At 33.2% G+C, this 22599-nt stretch overlaps 1 protein-coding gene across 1 annotated transcript; it reads left to right on the top strand.

Moving 5' to 3' along the window:
• Positions 1-16722: 16722 nt before the first annotated feature.
• LOC143577261 (small ribosomal subunit protein uS9c-like) lies at positions 16723-18180 on the top strand. The gene is made up of 2 exons (XM_077061137.1): positions 16723-17049; positions 17764-18180. Exons 1-2 carry the CDS (start codon positions 16726-16728, stop codon positions 18049-18051), a joined length of 612 nt encoding a protein of 203 aa, XP_076917252.1. The 5' UTR covers positions 16723-16725; the 3' UTR covers positions 18052-18180.
• The last annotated feature ends 4419 nt before the right edge of the window (positions 18181-22599 follow it).

Below are 22599 nucleotides of genomic sequence, written 5' to 3'. Positions count from 1 at the left end.
CACATTGGTGGAAGAAAGAAAGGGAGAAGGTTCCACCATAGTATAAATAGGAATGTAAGTTTCTTGTCCCACATCGCTAGATGATAAAACTAGTGAGCACTTTATAAGGAAGAAAATTCCTATGTTAATGTTCTTATAAGACATATCACACCCAGTGGTCCTAGCGGAGAATGCGATGCACCCGAACGCGCATGCGCACGTGCACGGGCTCGGGCGAAGTGCGATGGGCGCAATGTGGCGCGCTTTGCATTTCGCATCGCCGCGAGCCGCATTAAGGGCCGCATTAGTATTTTTGTTGGGAATTAATATTTTTAATAAAATAAAATAAAAAAAATCTTTCCACTGCGATACGCGACGGGTTTAGATTACCCATCGCGTACCGCGACGTGGAGGTTACGCAGATGACACGTAGCCTGCCACGTGGCGTGCCACGTAGCAGGCCTAGGGCTGACTCGACATAGATATAAGATTCTTCGCGATACGCGACGACCTTTGCCCATGGCCATCGCGTACCGCGATGGGGTCCAAAATCTGCTATAAATAGGTTGAGAATGGGACGTTCATTTTTCGCACCAAATTCTCTTCTTTCTCTCTAAATTCACACACATATACTTTTATATATTAAGATAACGGTATAATACCCGAGTATCGTAACGATATCCGATTGAAAGAGATATACATGAATCCGAAAGCTCTGCCTGTTAAGGTATGGCATTGTGTCATCGTGTAAAGTTTCTACTCTCGTGATTATCGTTATGATTATTGGTTTTATACTAATCTAGGTATACTACATTGTGTTTATCCTAGGTGCTTAATACTAAGAGGCGTTTTCTTTAATTATAAACTTGCAAGGTGAGACATTCAAATTTTTGTATCACTCACATTGCGTGAGACAACTATTTTTCCGACATTGTCATGATGATTTCAAAACCTATAAAACTCATGGCAAATGTTCTAAATGTTTTCAAATATGTTTTTAAAGTATTTTAAATACATTACAGTGATTAAGTCTCTATAGACTTACGGGATGGTTACTACCGGTATTGTGGGGTTTTGTATACAAGGCTTGCCTACTGGGCTATTACACGTTACTTATTGGACAAGTGTTAGCCAATAAGTAATATGACCACAGTCATAGATACGGTCGAGTGACAAGTACCTTTCGGTAATTTGTAAGCAGGCAGATGTAAAAACATCTTAATGCTGTAACTGTAAAATGTGTCATTTACAAATGAATGTACTCACAAGTATTTCTTGTTGATCAAATATTTTAAACATGTTTCAGGTGACTTGTTAGTGACAAAGGAATGATGCCTGCGGTCTTTCATCTTAAATAAGTGGCTTGTCACCAGAATAAAGAAACGTGTTTTGTAAATAAGGGTTTAACCCTATAAAACTTATGTTTGTATCAAAAAGGGATTTACTTCCCGGTTTATAATAATAATAATCATGGTGTTTTTATAACTCTGATCATTTTTCCTAACTACGGTTCTGATGAAACATTCCGCTGCAAAATAATTTAATAAACACCGATACCACCAATCAATGTTCACGGCTCCCCTCCCGGGGTATAGGGGTCGGGGGCTGTGACAACGTTTTCATCGTGGTCGTTTTAAATCTTGTATATAATTTAACAATCTTACTACTTCATGAGCATATATGAAGCATGACAAATGCTAATTAGTTTATTCAACATTTTCTTATGAATTATCTTCTCATCACATGAATATCAGTTGATAAGTAATTGTGATTAAGTAATGCTCATTTAACAACTGTTCATAAGATTCAGAGAGTTTGACACAATAAGTGTCATATTATAATTGGACTTTACCACAACTAAAATGTGTTTATAATCTTTTAATGAGAATGACAATAATGCACAACTTTAGTCTTTTAGTTGTTTTAATTAAGATAAATGATATAAAGTAATGAAATATTAAAGCATTAAATATCATTTGTAAAATAATGAAGCATCATTCTCTAAATTTAAATCTCTTTAATTTCATGAAAATCGTTAATATAAACTAATAACTCATATATAGTGTCTTGCAAATTAAAGGTTTCTAACCATCGAATAATCAGTATAATGCTTTAAATGCAAAAGACTAACAATAAGTGTATTCAAGATCAAATAAATTTTGATAAACAAAAGCATACAATATTCCTTTAAATTTCTTATGTATCATGTTATTACATGGGAGCCATACAATTCAAGAAACAACTTTTATCCATTATTAGCGTGAATTATATGGTCTATATGACAATTGACTAAAAATATAAATAACACTTCCTAAAATAACACTTGAACAAATGATGGTCCATAAATTCATGTTGGTAATATCAAACCATAACTAAAAAAATAGTCATAAAAAGTCTTGAAACATTATGAAATAAACATTTTAATAACAAGAGATAAATTCGGTGACTAAACATGGTAATAATTGGTCTTCAAACATCATAAAATAAACTAAGTTATGAATCATAAATTAATACATAACTGGTTTAAAAACCCATCTTTTAACGTTGTTACAACTCATAATTTTAATAGCATCTATTCAAGGCTAATTGCAACTTATAGATTGATATATCAATTCAAGATTCGTTATGTTTATAATACAATTGTTTCTATGATAAATAATCAAACAGAATAACACAAAACTTATTCATCGAGATATTAACCAATCGAGTTATAATGTGTTCATATATATAGCAATTGAGCAACCACCATAACTGTCACACCCCAACCTACAGCGTAAATGCTGGGGCGCGAACTGATTGTCACAGCTCTCAAGGTACTATTATGCAATATTAAATGTGACAATATCTATTAAATTTAATTAAATAATCAAGTACATCAAACGTATAAATAAACAAGTACAACAAACATCCAACATTAAATTCTTTTGTTTTCTTCTCTAACATGCATCCTAAGTTGCTTTAAACAATCTTGATAACCACGTCACACGATAACCTGCATATGCGTTAAAAATACAAATAGGTTTTGTCAACACAAGGTTGAGTGAGTAAATCACCAGATTTGAGACACTATATAATAATAAGTAAAAGTGCAAACTGTTCCTGTGAGATATTCAGTTAAACCATAGCACATAACAATCAACAAACCATACAGAAAGCAAACCATAAAGAAAGAAACCATAAAGAAAGTTCTCAACCAATCCATATAAATGGACATTGGTTACCAAGAAAGGACTAAACCGTTTTCATAAAAATGGACATCGGTTGCCGAAATAAGCAAGTAGCATTCAAACAAAGCAAGTAAGCAAATAGCAAGTTAGGCAAACTGATAAACACACAAGGATAAACAGTTGCGGTTGAGTAATATATAATATAAAAATATCTACGAACGCATATGTCCCCAAAACGGTTAAAATAAGTGAAAGAGGGGAGTGAAATACTCACCTTAGCGATTAGGCAAGAGATAAAGTACGCGATAAGAATGAAGATATAAAAGACGTCACGCTTGTCGAGACGTAGCAAAGATAATCCTAACAAGTGTAATAACGAGGAATACGATGTATCAATAAATAGACTAATAAAGAAACGAGTTATGGACAGGTTTTAGGGGTATAAACTAATTTATTTGATATTTATTATTAAAAAAAAATTCTTATAACTTAAAATAATTGTTTATAAATATTTGAACTTATACAATTAAATATATATATATATATATATAAATATTTATAAAAATTACCTTTCGTTTATAAAATACTTAACCAATTAATTATTTTTAATAATAATAAGCTATATTTTCTATTTTAATCATGAATTTTAAATAAGCAAAAACCTTTTTAAATGTTTTTTTAAACCCTATTATATATATATATATACAAATATACGTACACATAAGTTTTAACAAGGTTCGGAAAAAGTTTGTCGTTAATATGTTGGTTTTAACAAAGTATCTTTAAATTTACAATATATTTACATGATTTACCAAATAATAAAAACCATTTAAATGATTTAAAACAAAAACAAAAATCAAAACAGGTCCGAAGGGACTCGAACCCGTGCCTTCCAGCCCAGAACCCATAAACACATACGCATGACCAGCTGCTCCAACATATAACTTGTTTAAAACGCGTAAACAGTAATACGTAACCAGAATTTATGAGATCCCAATACATAAACAAACCCTAGAAATCATCAATCGATGAACCTGTTCATCGAATGATTAAATAATGTTAGGGCCATTATATATTGATCAGTGGCGATCACAATGGATTATCTAATACCTCGAGTACTATCGTATGTACGGTTAAAACTGACGAACAGAGGACTGCGAGGAACGGTGATGAACGGACTATCAAAAGCTGATGATAACTAAATTAACTAGAGGGGTATTGGCAGCGAGCTTATAAGTATTAAAGCTGCAAGAGTAATTGCGTTTATATAAACGTTTGAATGTATAACTAATTAGGGTTAGGGTCGGCTAACATAAACGAGTTGCAGATCTTGATTTGATTTAGTTAACACAATAATAAGAAAGGTTAGGTCGCGAATGGTGTGTAGCACACGACATTTGATTCAATTTCCATAAACACGACGATAATTGTGGTCCAAGACATGCCAAAAGTATATGGGTTTGCGAATACGGGTATGGGTTTTGGGTTAAACAGGTTAGGATGATAGGAATGATAATATTTGCAATTTTAGTCCTTAAGGTTTAGAGGTGGGAGTATAACAAGGTAAAAGTTTAAGTTTGGTTCAAAATTGTAATATATCGAAAGTTATAATATTAGTTAATTTATTTGATAAACGTGATAGAATTTCTCGGACATCGATATTAGTCGGGTATTTAATTAAAATATTAATTTTAAAAGGTTCGAGTTGTTACAGTCTCCCCTACTTTAAGGAATTTCATCCCGAAATTAAAGAATACCATAACAACGTCATTTAAATTTTAAGAAAAATAAAATAAAATTTTAAATATGACTTAAATCATAATACGGAACTTTGAATAGTTGAAGCAACGCTTCAAATGAAAATCCGATAACGGCACTTATATATAGGATGTACCAGCGGCGTATCCACCATGTCCTTATCATCTTTACATGTGTTCCGTTATCTCAACTACTTACTGTTCTATGTTATTACACACAATTATCCGAATTATGATTTTCCATGCGAGGGCTTTGGTAATTACGTGTCGACCCGTAATTACTTAGATCGTCGAATAGTCCACATAACTCGTCCCATTGTGTGGGTTACAATACATGATTTCAAGAAACAAGGATTTAAGGAGTTTTAATTATAACAATAGAAAATCATCATATGTGAAAAACAATTTTAAAATTTGTAGTGTGTTTTAATAAAGTAAGGAAATTTCTAAGACGTCTTTCAAACGTAGAAATATAAATATTTAAAGTTGGAAAAAGAGATAAATTATTAATAGTTAAGGTGAATGGGTTGTAATGAATGAGGGCATGGAAATAAGATAGAGGTGGGCTTTAATAAAGAATCTATTTAAACATAAGGAACTTTATTCATGAGATAAATGATAAAAGATAAATAGTTCAAATGAAAAATAATCCAAGGCCACAAAGAGGCGTTACAATACGTAATTAAGAAAAGAAAAAATAACTTAAGATAGGTAAAAGGAACGACAAAAGTCTTCACGGTATTTGAGTAGCTTAATTGACGTGACTTGAAGTTCCATTAGAAGTTAAATTCATAGGAGTAGGAGCAGTTGAAGTTGATTGACTTGGGATAGCTTGAATGGGTTGGACTTGCATCATAGGGGCTTGAGTAGAGTAGGCTTGGCACACTTGAACTTGCGGGTGTGGGTTTTGATAGTGTTGGGTTAAGTAAGGTTGACTTGGATTGGTAGAGGGAGCTGGGAGGACATGAGATGGATGGGTTTGAACTTGGTGAGTATGGGTAAAGTAGTGGGGTGCAGTCATAGTTTGGGCTTGATGGGCATGGATAAGTTGAGGGCACGTGTTACGGAGGTGGTTTGGGTCTCCACACTGGTAGCAAGCACGGGTATAAGGGTCACTGGGCTGAGAATGTGGGGCGGCTTGTGTAATTGGTGGTACACAACAAGTGTTAGCAAGGTGGCCAAAGCGATTGCATTTGGTGCATAATCGGCAAGAGGATTGAGTAGAGTGGTGATGGTTACACTTCACACATAGGGGATAAGGTCCGGCATAGGCCTTTTTGTTCGGGTTATTTTGGTTTTGATTAGGAGGAGGTTGGTTAACGGCATAGGCTTTACACTTGTTGCCATTGTTGTGGTTGTTGCGGTGATTGTTGTTGGAAGCAGGCTTGGGTTCGGCTTTAGCATCTGCGGATGAGTCGGTTTCGGTCTTGTTGGGATTAGGCTTGGAATCTTTGCGAGACAAGGTTCCATCCCTAACATGACTATCGGTGAGAGAGGAAGCTAGGTTCATCGCCTCACCAACGGTTAATGGGTCACAACTCACCACAGCATCACGGAAAATGTTTTGTAAACCGCAAATGTATTTCTTGATGCCACGGTTCTCGGGGGTTACAAGATGGGGTACGATTCGGCTAAGTTCACGGAAGCGGTTGGAGTAGGTAGAGTTGTCTCCACTATCTTGCTTGAGTTCCCAAAATTCAGCTTCTAGTCTCTGCATCTCATGTTTTGGGCAAAACTCTTTCTTCATTGCTTCCTTAAGTTCCTCCCAAGGCATGTGTACGACCAAGTCAGATCCTTGGTCATTCCTCAGGGCATTCCACCTGATGACAGCTCGACTCTCGAACTTGCTCGAGGCGAACTTAGTCCGTTTGGCGTCCGAACATTCACAGTGGATGAAAATATTCTCCATCTCTTCAAACCATTGTAACAATTTGGTGGTGTTTGCTCACCAAGAAAGGATGGGGGTTTAGTGCTCAGGAAGTTGCAGAAATCAGAATTGTTCGATGCGGCCAAAGTAGCAGATCCATTGGAGTTGAGGCTTTGGATTTGAGTGATGATTGTGGGCATAGCAGCAGCAAACTCCTTCGTGATTCTAGCAGCCAAGCGACGATCGCGTGAACCAGATGAACGTTGTTGACTACGATGGTTTCTTAGCGAAGACATTCTATAAGGACCAAAAGTCAAGAATTTATAAGGCGAAGGGTACGTTGAAGAAAATCATTAATAGAAGATTAGTTGTTTTATGATAACTTTTCCTTTAAGAATATGCGATATCATGAGGAACAAAAGTAAAAGATTGTAAAGTAAAGGGATACATTACGTAGATATTTATGAGTTGATGTAGTAAAAGTTTAATGCGTGATAATTAGAGAAGATCAGTTTAAAAGTTAAATTTATTTTATTGAGTTAACTTAACAAACAATTAAAGAAACAAAGTTTGTGTGTTGACCTCCCATGAGCTTTCCATGGCAATTTGAATGGCCCAACAAACTAACGAAAAGCAACTGAGTTGGACAGCCCATGAGCGTTACATGGCAATTTGATTGTCCCAACTAATTAACGAATTAACAATGCAATGAAGTTTGTCGGCCCAATGAGCGTTACACGGTGTTTTAACCGACCAAACTAAATAACGAACTATCGAAATAAATATGGGTAGTCGAAGTATCTTGTGAATCACCACGTTGATTACTCCAACAAAAATACGAAAACAAGTCAAGGAATGGATAGTTGGTATTACCGACTAACCACTTAAAATATCGTAAAACCATAACCGGAAGGTTACCGAATTTAAGCCACGAACCACCGTGAATTCGGTTTTAAAATTATTATAAGGAATGCAACCACTAACGTGGTTACGGTTGACAGCTTAGAGTGTCGGTCATATGGCATTTATAGGCCTCGCTCGGGTCCATAGGGTCGAGTACTGTGGCCAGGTTATCACCCAGGTAAGGAATAACATCTTACCTTTGGTTCTTGGAACCGTTTTGCCAGTGCCCAACTTACAGTTTCTCTCCCCTTTTCATTTGTGATAGGGACATGCCACATAACCTAGCCCTAAGGTGAACGAGTGAAAACAACAGGTGGGAATTCTTAAGGAATTTCCCGCAAATAAAAGCAATCTACTTTTCGAAAAGTTTCTTTCAATGTTGAGGCATAACCTCGGAGTTTGTGTGTGTGTGCATAACAATACCATAGACAATAAATAAATAAGTATCTAAGAAAGATGTAAACAATATAATTTGAACACATAAAGGTAAACAGATAGGCACGTATGGGGCTCCTAAACATGTGTCTAAGGTAATTTTTAGCGACATATCTTAAACTTTCGGCTCTGATACCAATCTATCACACCCCAACCTACGGTGGAAATGCCGGGGCGCGAACTGATTGTCACAGCTCTCAAGGTACTATTATGCAATATTAAATGTGACAATATCTATTAAATTTAATTAAATAATCAAGTACATCAAACGTATAAATAAACAAGTACAACAAACATCCAATGTTGAGGCTGTTTGGTAGCCTCTTAACAGTCATTAAGAGGCTACCTCTTAATGGGTCATAACCTCTGAATGGTTAAGAGGCAACCTTAAGTCTGAATGGTTAAGAGGTTACCTCTTAATGGTTACCTCTTAACCATTCAGACTTAAGGCTACCTCTTAACCATTAAGAGGTTATGATCCATTAAGAGGTAGCCTCTTAATGACTGTTAAGAGGCTACCAAATCTTCTTCTCTAACATGCATCCTAAGTTGCTTTAAACAATCTTGATAATCACGTCACACGATAACTTGCATACGCGTTAAAAATACAAATAGGTTTTGTCATGATGTGGTGAAAACAGTCAATTAAATATTAACTAAATTAAATAAGTAATAAAAACTAGACTTAAGACTCAACTACACAAAACACCGGCAAGTGAACCGATCAATTGTACTAAAGCTAAGTAAGTCCGGAATATCGAACCCACAGGACTCTATAAATTACGTAAATTAACTAATTAGACTCGACTTACGACACGACTATTTTATTATTAATACTAATATTAAACTAAGAAAACAAATAAGCAAGTAAACGAGAAACAAACAACCAAACACAAGATCGGAACCAAATAGAGAAGGAATCTACCTAGGTAAGAATCCCATGCATCAACAATCATCAAGCAATGGACAAATAACATGATTATGGAGTCTGATTTCTAAACGTATTCATCTAATAAACCCTAAAGGACCCTTGACTGAATCAAACGAAATCCCAAAGAACAATTATTAGATTATTAAGCAATCAGTATTATTGATTTCCGCAAAGTCATCAATTAGGGTTAATTAATAGTATCTAAAGCAAACAATCTTACGAAACACTAAACTCTAGATAACTTGATAAGCTAACATGACATCATGAACATGGATCAACACAATAAGCAGGAATATTGTCACTAACTATCCTAGCATGCAATTGACCAAGACACATGAAAAACTCCTCATCTTACAGCTATTGGAATTTAGCAAAAAATTTAAAACCCTAACCAACTATCAACAAGCTTCTATGATCTAATGGGCCCATTCAACCATAATAACCAAAACACCAAGTAATTGATTAAACATAAACCCTAAATCTAAAGAACACAATCAAGAGATAAAAGATCTATGTGAAGCAATAGTTAATAATCAATCAAGATAATAAATACTTATACGCATCATGAAAACAAAACCAAGTCTTTTACTATTAAATAACGAAATCCATAATCAAACAATTATCCAAAGCAAGAATCATGCATCCAACATGTTCATCAAACCTAGGTAGACATGAAGTCTAGCCTAGCATAATCATAATCAAATAACTAAACCAAAGAACAAAAGGAAACATCATGAAAGATAATGGACAAGAACAAAGAAAAAGAACGAAAGAACCCGTCTTAATTGATCCTTGAACACGTGGATGAAAGCTTGATGATCTTCCTTGATTACTAGCTTCAAATAACCTTCAAACCCTTGGAAAATTGGCTGGAATAATTGTGTCTTCGGCTAGAGACATAATGATGTTTATATAAGCGAATACCGGGCTTGGGCTTGTAAAAACGTGTGAACAGTGAGCCCTAGGCGCCCCGCGGCCCTTTCCTTCGCGTGCGGCGGCTTGCTTTTTTTTGCTGATCAGAAGGCCTAGGCGCCCCGCGAAAGGAATGGCCTCTAGCCTTCGCGGGCGGCGGCGCCCTCTAAAGGGAAAATTCTGATTTTTTTTATTATTTCTTGTTTATTCATGTTAAATCTTGATAATATTCTTTCTTGAACTCCAAGTAACGAAAAGAATCTTCTAGAACTTCTTTTCCTTGACTCCAAAGCCACCATCTACATGAAAACAAATCAAAACTCTAAGTGGAATAATCATGTAGTTATTGACGAGTAAAACGAACATAAACTTCACATGAAATGATAGAAAGAATTAAGTAAAACATGCAAGACACCAAACGATATAACACATGTAATATATGAAATACTTGACTCAAAACCTAAATTAATAAAAGATAAACAAAACTCGAACTAAAACGAACTTAAAACATTAAGGAAACACAACTTTACACGGGATCCAAGATGTATAAATAGACGTATATCATGTCAACACAAGGTTGAGTGAGTAAATCACCAGATTTGAGACACTATATAATAATAAGTAAAAGTGCAAACTGTTCCTGTGAGATATTCAGTTAAACCATAGCACGTAACAATCAACAAACCATACAGAAAGCAAACCATAAAGAAAGAAACCATAAAGAAAGTGCTCAACCAATCCATATAAATGGACATTGGTTACCAAGAAAGGACTAAATCGTTTCCATAAAAATGGACATCGGTTGCCGAAGTAAGCAAGTAGCATTCAAACAAAGCAAGTAAGCAATTAGCAAGTAAGGCAAACTGATAAACACACAAGGATAAACAGTTGCGGTTGAGTAATATATAATATAAAAATATCTACGAACGCATATGTCCCAAAAACGGTTAAAATAAGTAAAAGATGGGAGTGAAATACTCACCTTAGCGATTAGGCAAGAGATAAAGTACGCGATAAGAATTAAGATATAAAAGACGTCACGCTTGTCGAGACGTAGCAAAGACAATCCTAACAAGTGTAATAACGAGGAATACGACGTATCAATAAATAGACTAATAAGGAAACGAGTTATGGAGGGGTTTTAAGGGTATAAACTAATTTATTTAATATTTATTATTAAAAAAAAATTCTTTTAACTTAAAATAATTGTTTATAAATATTTGAACTTATACAATTAAATATTTATATATATATATATAAATATTTATAAAAATTACCTTTGGTTTATAAAATACTTAACCAATTAATTATTTATAATAATAATAAGCTATATTTTCTATTTTAATCATGAATTTTAAATAAGCAAAAACCTTTTTAAATGTTTTTTAAACCCTATTATATATATATATATATATATATATATACAAATATACGTACACGTAAGTTTTTAAAAAGGTTCGGAAAAAGTTTGTCGTTAATATGTTGGTTTTAACAAAGTATCTTTAAATTTACAATATATTTTACATGATTTACCAAATAATAAAAACCATTTAAATGATTTAAAACAAAAACAAAAAGCAAAACGGGTCAGGAGGGACTCGAACCCGTGCCCTCCAGCCCAGAACCCATAAACACACACGCATGACCAGCTGCTCCAACATATAACTTGCATAAAACGCGTAAATAATAATACGTAACCAGAATTTATGAGATCCTAATACATAAACAAACCCTAGAAATCATCAATCGATGACAATGGACTATCTAATTATATATTGATCAGTGGCGATCACAATGGACTATCTAATTACCTCGAGTACTATCGTATGAACGGTTAAAACTGACGAACAGAGGACGGCGAGGAACGGTGATGAACGGACTATCAAAAGCTGATGATAACTAAATTAACTAGAGGGGTATTGGTGGCGAGCTTATAAGGATTAAAGCTGCAAGATTAATTGCGTTTATATAAACGTTTGAATGCATAACTAATTAGGGTTAGGGTCAGCTAACATAAAGGAGTTGCAGATCTTGATTTGATTTAGTTAACACAATAATAAGGAAGGTTAGGCCGCGAATGGTGTGTAACACACGACATTTGATTCAATTTCCATAAACACGACGATAATTGTGGTCCAAGACATGCCAAAAGTATACGGGTTTGCGAATACGGGTATGGGTTTTTGGTTAAACATGTTAGGATGATAGGAATGACAATATTTGCAATTTTAGTCCTTAAGGTTTAGAGGTGGGAGTAAAACGAGGTAAAAGTTTAAGTTTGGTTCAAAATTGTAATATACCGAAAGTTATAATATTAGTTAATTTATTTGATAAACGTAATAGAATTACTCGGACATCGATATTCGTCGGGTATTTAATTAAAATATTAATTTTAAAAGGTTCGAGTTCTTACAATAACTATATCAATTTTATAGACATTATGTAGCAAAAACTATAACAAGTATGATGCAAATAATCATAAAAATCATCTTGTATCATTTTGTAATGTGATGTTTATAAAATTATATATCTTTTTAGCATCAAATAATCTCTAAAAACTGCAACTTATATAAAATAATTTAGCTCAAAATGCTACTTATCACATTAAAATGTGATTTTAGGTAAACCCAAGCCTTAAACGAAGAAACAAGTGAAAAGACGAAGAAAAACGAAAGAAAACCCAAGAAAAAACCTCAACCACGCCCCCGTGCTCCAAGAACCACGCCCCCATGCTTCTGTACACAAGGAAAGACAAAAATCTGCAAGAAAAGACAAATACTGGATACAAAAGCACGAGGTCGTGCTTAATCAACCACGGGGCCGTGGTCACCTTTCAGATAAGATAAAAAGAATTAGCACATGTCATTAAAAAGCACGGGGCCGTGCTTCAGGAAGCACGCTCCCGTGGTTAGTCATCATGTACGATATGATAACATTTAATGCGACTGGACACGTGGACACGAGGCGGTTCCTTTTGAAACACGGGGCCGTGCCTCTCACTTCAGATTTTCTATAAATAGAGGTTCATATTGTATTCATTTGGTGTGCTTGAAGAAAATCTCTAAACGGGTTTCTCTTATAAAAACACCCACATTACACTCATATTGGAGATCTTGTGGAGAGTTTGAAGGCTTGGAAGTTATCATCATCCATCATCATCATCACCTACCAGCACCATTAAGAAGGAAGATTCATCCACATTTGGTTAGATTGTTTTAGTTTAATCATGTTATTGTTATCCTCATCCATTTTAATGTTCATAACCATGCTCATTATGAGCTAAACTCCATTTACCATCTAAAATATATGAAGAAGCTTTGTTATACTTGATGATTATGTTTACCATGTGATTTAGTTTAGTGAAGTACATGGTTATTTTGCAATTATCCTTTGATGAGAAATGTTTCACTATCTTAATTCAACAATTCAAAGTTGGTGATTAACAATCATTCATGATCGATTCATGTTCTTGAAAGAAAGAATACTTTGATAATTTATTGAAACATGGATCCTTATATTGTACTTAGAAATGATGAGATATAAGCTATGATCTATTTCTCTAGTTTTGATAATTCTGAAATAACATCGTTAACACGATTGCTTAGGTTATCATGCTAGTTAAAGAAATCATATGTTAATAAAATGTGTAATTAACATACTTAAATCAACCAAGGGGAGGTTGTGTGGCCAAACTATAACCACCCAAAGTTATTAGAATTGGTATTTGAGAAATCGAAGTCAATCCTAATCTTTCTACTTTACTAAACTACTTGTCAACTCAAATTGACATTCTCGTGGTAGCATGACATTAGAAAAGGGTTGACTTTAAAATGCGCATGCTACTTTCTTTTATGTCATAGGATATGCTCACTTAGAAATGAGGGGCTATTCTATCATATATTATTACGGCAAGTTTATCACATGCTTACTTTATAATCATCAAGGATAAATGGAGTGGATTCTTGATCTTGGATGGTAACCTTCATATATTTGAAACACTCATTTAGAATTTCTCTTCTTGTCACCTATATATTATATATAAATACTTCTATTTTATAAAAAGTTAAAAATCAACCTCAAAATGATTAAAACTCTCCGATTGAACTAAAACGAAGATTCATTATTAGAAACATTTGTGTTCACGGATCGATACTTGGTTCTTATCAATACTATTCTACATATACGATATGTACACTTGCCTATTTTGTGTGTGTTTAGTTTTAGTAGAAATCACTTTTATAAATTTAAAACACGATCTTGTGCAAGAGCTAAATCTCCCATTCCAACCATTTTAAGCACTCACACACAGACAACATCATAATGCTCATGCCATATAATGAGGTTATGCATGCTTTCAATACGAGAAATCAATTTTGACAAACTTGAATAATAGAAGTCAAATATACGAAACTACCATATATTATTAATAACGAATGTGAAACCAATAAATACTTACAATTATCAAATAGTTATACGAGAAAAAAAAATTGAATAAATAATCAAGTTATTAATACTCTTCAATGAGAGAATGAAAACAACAATAAAAGTATTATTATTGTTAGTATTATTACTATATGTTATATGATAATCACAAATTAATTATGAGAGACACCCATTAATTCCTTGACCAGTTTATAAAATTGGCAAAGACAGAAAAATTGTCCATTAATCTTGTTAAAGGAAAAAATAGTAGTTATCTTTTGTTAGTTACAAAACCCGGATAAGCCTTTCGTATTCACTCTTTAATCATATGATAAAATAAATTTAAAAAAAAGGTTTATTAACTATTTGCTTTTTATCAATTAACGACAATTTCTTATTTAAATAAACTGATAACAACATAATTTTTATAATAAAATAAAGAACTTGTGAACATCCATTTTGTCAATCAGAAATAAACTAGTAAGCATATACAAAAAAACGATAATCCAACAAACAGAAAGCAAGAACCTTGAAGAGTGTGAACCTTTTTTTTCTAGATTGTTAACTAGCTAGCTAACCTTGTGAACGTATTTTCAGATCATGAGAAATCAAAGACAAATTCCATTGTTTTAAAGATACAATTCATCATATAAGTAAATGAGGATAAGATGATAAAAGCATTCTTGACAAACCAAAACAACTTTTATAAAAGAAAAGATCCACATAAATCAAAACCATACCAAAAGTCACATAATCATATTCAAAGAACCATAAAGAATAATATGTGTCATGAAGGAATGTATTGTGCATGTAAACAGAAGAGGATTAGATTATTACCTCAATAGATGAATACAACTTGGTAGGAAATTGAGTGACTTGCAATGGTTGTGGAGAGACTGTCGTGCTGATAACGTGTTGTAAAAAAATAACTCATTAGCTCCATCAAATATGTATATAATCACGGAATATAGAGAAAATGAGTAAAGAAAGGGAAAAAGTTCTTATTCATTGAGATGTATCTAATACCAAATACAAGAGCCATTATTTATAGAGACAACATTAATACAATATAATTAAAGATGTAAGTTATGTATGTAAAATGTCATCACATTATGGATCATTCATAACAGCATTATCAATCTAATTACGAGAATTCGTGTACTTCATTGCAGATTAACATCTATTAACACTTGACATTACAATTGATAAAACTAGTGATATATTCTAAATTGATACACAGAGTAAGTTAGAAACTTGTTTCTTTGTTTCCACTATCAGTATTAATATTACTAGCTAGAGTAGATAAATCATTTAAGTTGTTAAACAGTTATGTATTTTCCAATCATTAATGACGTTAGATAGTTCAATTTCGAGTCATTTGTTATATAATCAAAATCATATGGTTACATGTCAGCTTACTTAGTATCTTTGGTATATCAAATGCACGGAGTTAAGTTATCAGATAGACTAAAACTAGCCATGCATATTAGCAATTCATATCATAACTAGTAAAAACGGTTCCTAAACTCTTAAATTTGCATATTTAATAACGTTTTAAAGCAATCGAACTCATAATAATGGTAATGCGTAATGTTTGTTATATGTGTTAGCTTTTTTGGGTTAATGCAATTGTTCTTTATGCTAGGAATAATATATCAGTAAATCAATTGATTATCTTTTGAAAGTATCGAAAATTAAAAACAAAGAACACTAAGAAGATCAGAGCAAAACTTTGATGAGCGTCAAGTCTAATCAAATTTCTGATACCTATAATCAGATATCTGATGATTATCATCAGATATCCGATCCCATAACCAACTCTTTTTTTGTTATATATACTAGTCATAAACCACGTCTTCAGCAACCAAACAAGTATGATCCATGTTGACACAATCCAATTTTTATCATCATTAAAATACACACTTAAATTTTACATCATCATTCTGGATAAACAAACCACCAGATTACGTCGTAGTTGGACTACTGATAAACAGGTCACCTAATTCATTACGTAACAGTGAACATCTCAATGTTAGGTGCTTGACTCATATTAGTAACTCGCTCGTTAAAAACAGTTTTAACACACGCTAAAACAAGCCAACATATTCACAACATATTTAGATACACCGACAACTACCTAGTCATACCTGGAAATCTGGAACCGATCCGGTTAAGCCTAGTAACCCAATCGGTTACCCATCCGACCGATAACCTCCGCAAATATTATTATTTATTTTTCTCAAACAAGGGGCATTTTTGGCAAACAAAATATACGTTATCTGTATCCCCCTTTCCACACTCAAAAACTCATCTTCAACCAAATCTTCATCCACAAAACCAAAACTTACAAAAATGGCGACTGTATCCCTCACATCCTCCTTCTCTTCTCTCTCTTTCTCCTCACAAATCTCACAAAAACCCTTCTCCCTGTCACTCAAACCATCCTTTAAGTCTCAAAATCCCAAAACAAAACTTACAGTTGTTGCCACAGTCGTTGCTGAGCCTCTTACTGCCGATTTGGAGACTTTGAACATCGAGAAGTATGTGAAATCCAGACTCCCAGGTGGGTTTGCCGCCCAGACGCTTATCGGCACTGGCCGCAGGAAATGTGCCATTGCTAGGGTTGTTATTCAGGAAGGCACTGGCAAGTTTATCATTAATTACCGTGATGCCAAGGTAATTAGTGTTGTTACTGTTTTGAATTTCGATTTTGGAATTGTAATTTGCAAAATTTTACTCCAATTAATAAGTAAAAATTTGGGGGGAAATTTGCAATTGCATCAGTTTAACAGTTTGCTACATGGATTGTGTTTAATTAACGGGTAACACGAACATGTTTAACACGATTAAATATAATCAGTTTAATAACAATAGTAAACTAATACAAGCCATTTAACATAATTAAGAAAGTTATATAGTACAAATGGTTCGACATCCTTAATACGATAATTGATATGATTCGCTTAATAGATGATAATATTAGAACTTAGAAGAAGCAGAAAACTTTAAATTAGGCTTAGCCTACAGGATGGAATTTATATATGTGAAATGTGTATAGTTAGTTATTGGAGTTTTTAATCTATTCAACTTGATTTAATTAAACAAGTTTAGATTATAATCGTGTCATTAACATTCTGGCCCGTTTATGGTCCTAGCCCGTTTAACATGGTGTCGAGTCATGTAATGTTAGCAAGTCGTGAAAAAAAAGTCAGCTCTGTTAGATAATAATGCAATATTTTGTTCTATAAACCGTTACTCATTTGGCAGCATGAGTTGATCAAAATAATATATTATTAGTATTTGGGCATGTAAGCAACTTATATGACCTAATTTTTGTTATGCATCAAATAATCTTTGCCACATCATCATCCATATATTAAATTTATACAGGAATATCTTCAAGGCAACCCATTATGGCTTCAATACATCAAAATCCCATTGGCCACGTTAGGATATGAAACCAGCTACGATGTGTTTGTTAAAGCACACGGAGGCGGTCTTTCGGGTCAGGCACAAGCAATATCTCTTGGTATCGCGCGTGCGTTATTAAAAGTGAGTGAAGATCATAGAAAACCACTTAGAAAAGAAGGCCTTCTTACCAGAGATGCAAGAACAGTTGAAAGAAAGAAACCGGGTCTCAAGAAAGCCAGAAAGGCACCACAATTCTCCAAGCGTTAAGGTGCGGTTTGGAAATTCATATGTTGTTTTGTGCTGTAATCTGTTTTGAAATGTTACCCGCAACCTTGTTGTTACATTTGGTTATTATTATTATTATTGTAGAATATGGTTCTACTTTTTCGGTGTAAATTAGATGAATCGGTTCATTAAATATTATCATATTCGTATATTTATTTATTTGTCATTTCGACAAAGAATCACTAGTGATCTGTTGCAAGATTCATCATACATTATGAATGTCAGTTACAGGTGTTTTGAGACGGATTGGTTCGACATTTAACAAACTAATTGGGAAAGCTGGTATGCTTAAAATCGGTTGAATTGTTTTTCTCTGATTGACGGATTTGCAAGAGATGGAGCATGAAAACCGAGTGAACTCGGTAAAGTTATGGATTAGGTCATACGGGCTTGTAGGATGAATCTATGGCCAGTCTCAGAAGTTTTTTGTTTGGACTCGTAAGAAAGTTATTTTGGATGGTTATGTACATGGGTGTGGATGAAGCGAGATGGTCGTAAGCTACTAGGGATTGGATTGTTAAAAGCTCAAAACAAACTAAACTTAATAGAGCTTGAATAGGTCTGGCTAACTGGACAAGTCTCACATGTCAAAGGGATTCAGGTCAGAATGAATTAAGGTTCACGAGTTTTAAACCAAACACTAAAGAAAAGTTAATAAAAAATAAAAAATAAATAAAAAAGCCAAAAACAAAAATCCCAACGGAGTTAATTAGAGTGGAATGACAAGTTCTGAAAACAAATTGTGTTTTTACTTTCTGGCATATTTATATTAGTTAAACATTTTCTTTTTGGACTTGTAATAGAAAGTTGTTTGAGATGGTTAAATAAAGGGGTGTATATTCTAGTTACATATTTAATTGAAATAAGTTAAGTTGGTAGCTTAAATGGTTAAATACTATCTTTATGAGTTTTAATCCACACGTACATTATCAGCAATTTTAAATTTTAGCTCTTACGTTTTATCTTTCAATTTCTGGTGTCCTAATAGGAAAGGGTGGTGTTAAAGGTGTTCCATTTTTCCTTTTCATTTTTACTAAAAGTATCCATTCATTTAACTTTTACATTAACACTATTCATACCTTTTTATTTTTTCCTCTCTATTGTTTTATTTTTAGTATCATTATTGTTTTTCAAAAATATTTTTTTTTTCCGATTAAAAAAAGTCTTTTTACAATTTTTCTATCTATACTTATTTTCAAATGTTATTTTAAAATAACCAAATAACTTTTTTTTCTTATTAAAAAATGTTTTTTTCGTATTAAAAGTTTTTTCAATAAATGTTTTAATTTTTTTGAAGAGTCTTTTTAAAGTAATTTTTAAAGATAGTTTACATTAATTTTTTTTAGTAAATAAAAAAGATTAAATAACATACGACTTGATCAACAAGTTTGGTTTATTTTCTCCGGTAACATTAAATCTTATGTACCCGAATCTAACAAAAAATATTTAATTATTTTTATAAAACATAATATCATTATCTTTTAAATACATTATAAGAAATGTTGAAAATACTAGTTAGAAAAATGTAATTAAAACGCCTTTTAAATTTTTAAAGAACACATTTAAGCTCTATATAAATATAAACACATTGTTTTATTTAGTTTAATAAAACAATTTAAATCAGTGGTTTTATAACTTTTGTTTAAAGGAAATTAATGAAAGAAACTAAATATTTCAAGTTTTGATTTGATATTATAGAGGGTGAGGTATGACAAGTACAAAGGAGATACGTTTAACCTGACCCAATAACTAAATATTTCCAATTAACAATCGAGCGTCTTCTCATTCTCATTTCATCGTTAGTTGCTTTCAGTTTAGCATCAAGATCGTTCTTTGACCTCAGTAGACTTGGTATGATGTCCATTGATTCTTGAGACAACCCCAAAATAAAATAATAGTTGAATAAAAAGTTAGGCCGAAGAAATGAAATGCAAAAAAACCATCATCATCGATGAAGTACCATCCTTTTAAGTGCTGAAGAAATGACCCGCGAAAAAACCATCATCATCTATAAAGTACATCCTTTAAGTGGATAAATCGTCCATGATCCCCTACAAATTTGCGATAGAGATGGAGAGCATACACAAAGTATTAATGGTAATCAAGGGTGAAAGGAAAAATGCATGAATAAAGTTTGAAAAAAGTTACCCTCACATGAAAGTCTTATGGTATGACTTAATGATAAAAACAACCAGCCTAAAGAACAAAATATATGTTACTAAAAGTTCACATAAAAGATGTTTAACGTACGTTTAAAGATAAATGATGATACCCACAAGTACATAGAAAGTAATTTTGTGTAACATTTCGGGTTTTCCGTTTCCTTCGGTTTTGTAATCTTTACCCGACCCGGGTTCGGATATTTTATCAATAAAGTTCTTTGTTGCTTATCATTTTACTTATTTATTTATTTTATTTGATTATAACTATAATTCACATGCAATATCTACCCCAAACTAACAATTGATCCATTTTGCATGCAACCTCAAAGACCAAGGACCCGATTGCAATTATTATTCAACTTGTTTCCCTCCTCCTCTCCCTCTCCCACCGTCGATGTACACACCCCCATCTTTCTTGGACCATAATTTACGGATTAAATCAAGAAATTGACGAGAACAAATCTTTAGCCTACCTTATACGCGTCACACTGACACTCCAAACATGGAAATTTGTTACAAATTGACAGCTATGACGTTAATATAAACCGCGGATGCCATTGACTCAATACACTATAAATACTCGTTTACAATTCAATTAAACTCGCCCACACGTCCTCAACTACCACACGAACCTAAACCCTAACTCATCCGCACCTGCAAGGCCGTTCAGACCCGTCCCGTGTTCACACTAGAGCCGCCACCATATACTCTTGGTTCTCCCTCAATTCAGTAACATATAAGGTAATTACAAGGTGCATTCAATTCGTTTTTGCCCAAATGACATTAACCCTAAAATAATTGTAACAAACATCAAGCAATTAAACCAATTTGAAACCTAGGGTTTGAATTGGGGAAGAACATAATCCGAGTAATCCGTATTTATATTACATGTTCTATTGTTGTAACAAGTTAAGGCGCTGGCCTGATGGCCAGCACCTGTGTTTGTAAAGCTTGAGCCGGCCCGGGGCGCGGGTTAGAGTCCCCCAGGCCCGGTTTTTGATTTTCTTTTTTTCTAATCTTTCTTTAATGTATTATTTGAATACAGCGCTAAGTAAAAATTATTTTGATAAACCGAACCCCATAACAACTCTTTTCTTTTCATATTTACGAATAAATATGTGTATATATATACTTGTTTAAATGTTATAATTGAGTCTATATAAATATATATATATATATATACACGTACATATTATACACATACACTTTATAAATAAGATGTAAATTTATATTCTTTTTATGACTCTCGTTAACGAACCAAATTATATTAGATAATCAAAATATTTCATTTAACTTTTACGTTAATGTATATATATTATTTGTTTTACTTATCAAACTCAAATACGAATCAGTAAATATGATAATTAAATACTAATAATAAAAATAATAGTAATAATAATAATAACAATTATAAATATAACAATAACCTTTATATCTAACAATAATGTAGCTTTCAATATTTTTTTAACCACATCGAAACCCGTCATAAAACTTAACCTTTCGTTATGACCATATTTAACTCACTTTATCATTAACGTCTAGGAATAATTGTCGGCAACCCTCGAGGAGCTTGACCGTTTTCCATCCTATCATTTTCTTTATTATCCCGTCCTCGTTTATCCTACCCTATAAGGTAAGTAAATTCACATCCCCCTTTTTACCGCTTTACAATTTTGGGGGCGTTATGCGTTCAGAACTAAATTATTATTTTCACTACGATTCCACTATATGCGTAATTGGAATTGCTCGATTAGTTGATATGTGCAATGTGACTATGTGTTTACTTTATGTTGGTTGGTATCCTCATCCTCATTAGTATGATCATACGCCGTCAAGTTAAACCGTTATCATTACGATTTGGTTGAAAAGACAACTTTTATTTATTGTTATACTAGTTGTAGTGATTTTCAATTATCGCACGGAATTGTCATTTTATTATTATATATACTCAAAATCGTGGTTTACTTGCTCAGCTTTATGTTGACAAAATATATATTTTCACGTTCGGCGCATGTAGCTTTATTGGATGAATCAAGTATTGGAAGTAGATGAGACCTTAGGTTGCTTGATGATTGAAGAACACTTTTTCTTGTTTTAAATTATTTATTATCGATTTGTAACGTTATTGTTAAGACGATGTTTGTGCTTTTGAAAATTGTTATATGAATGAATAATTTAGATATTGACACGTGTATTTTACTTAGTGTATTCTGAGCTATGATACAATCAATGTCTCGCCCCGGCATGTTCCGCCGTAGGTTGGGGTGTGACAGATTGGTATCAGAGCCTAAGGCTATAAGATAGGTGGTTAGACGTAACGACCTAGTAGCATGCTTAGGGTCCCTTTACGTGTTCCTATACGTGCACC

The sequence above is a fragment of the Bidens hawaiensis genome, unplaced genomic scaffold (assembly GCF_021521415.1).
Source record: "Bidens hawaiensis isolate Kalapana, Puna unplaced genomic scaffold, B.hawaiensis_p1.1 tig00028497_1, whole genome shotgun sequence".
In the NCBI taxonomy this organism is placed as follows: domain Eukaryota; kingdom Viridiplantae; phylum Streptophyta; class Magnoliopsida; order Asterales; family Asteraceae; genus Bidens; species Bidens hawaiensis.
Note: the sequence above shows the minus strand (reverse complement) of the source record. Positions and strands in the feature narration are given on the sequence as shown.

Coding starts and splice junctions, on each gene's coding strand:
- LOC143577261 (XM_077061137.1), top strand. CDS start 16,726: ATGGCGACTGTATCCCTCACATCCTCCTTCTCTTCTCTCTCTTTCTCC. Junction 17,050..17,763: donor TTAATTACCGTGATGCCAAG/GTAATTAGTGTT, acceptor AAATTTATACAG/GAATATCTTCAAGGCAACCC.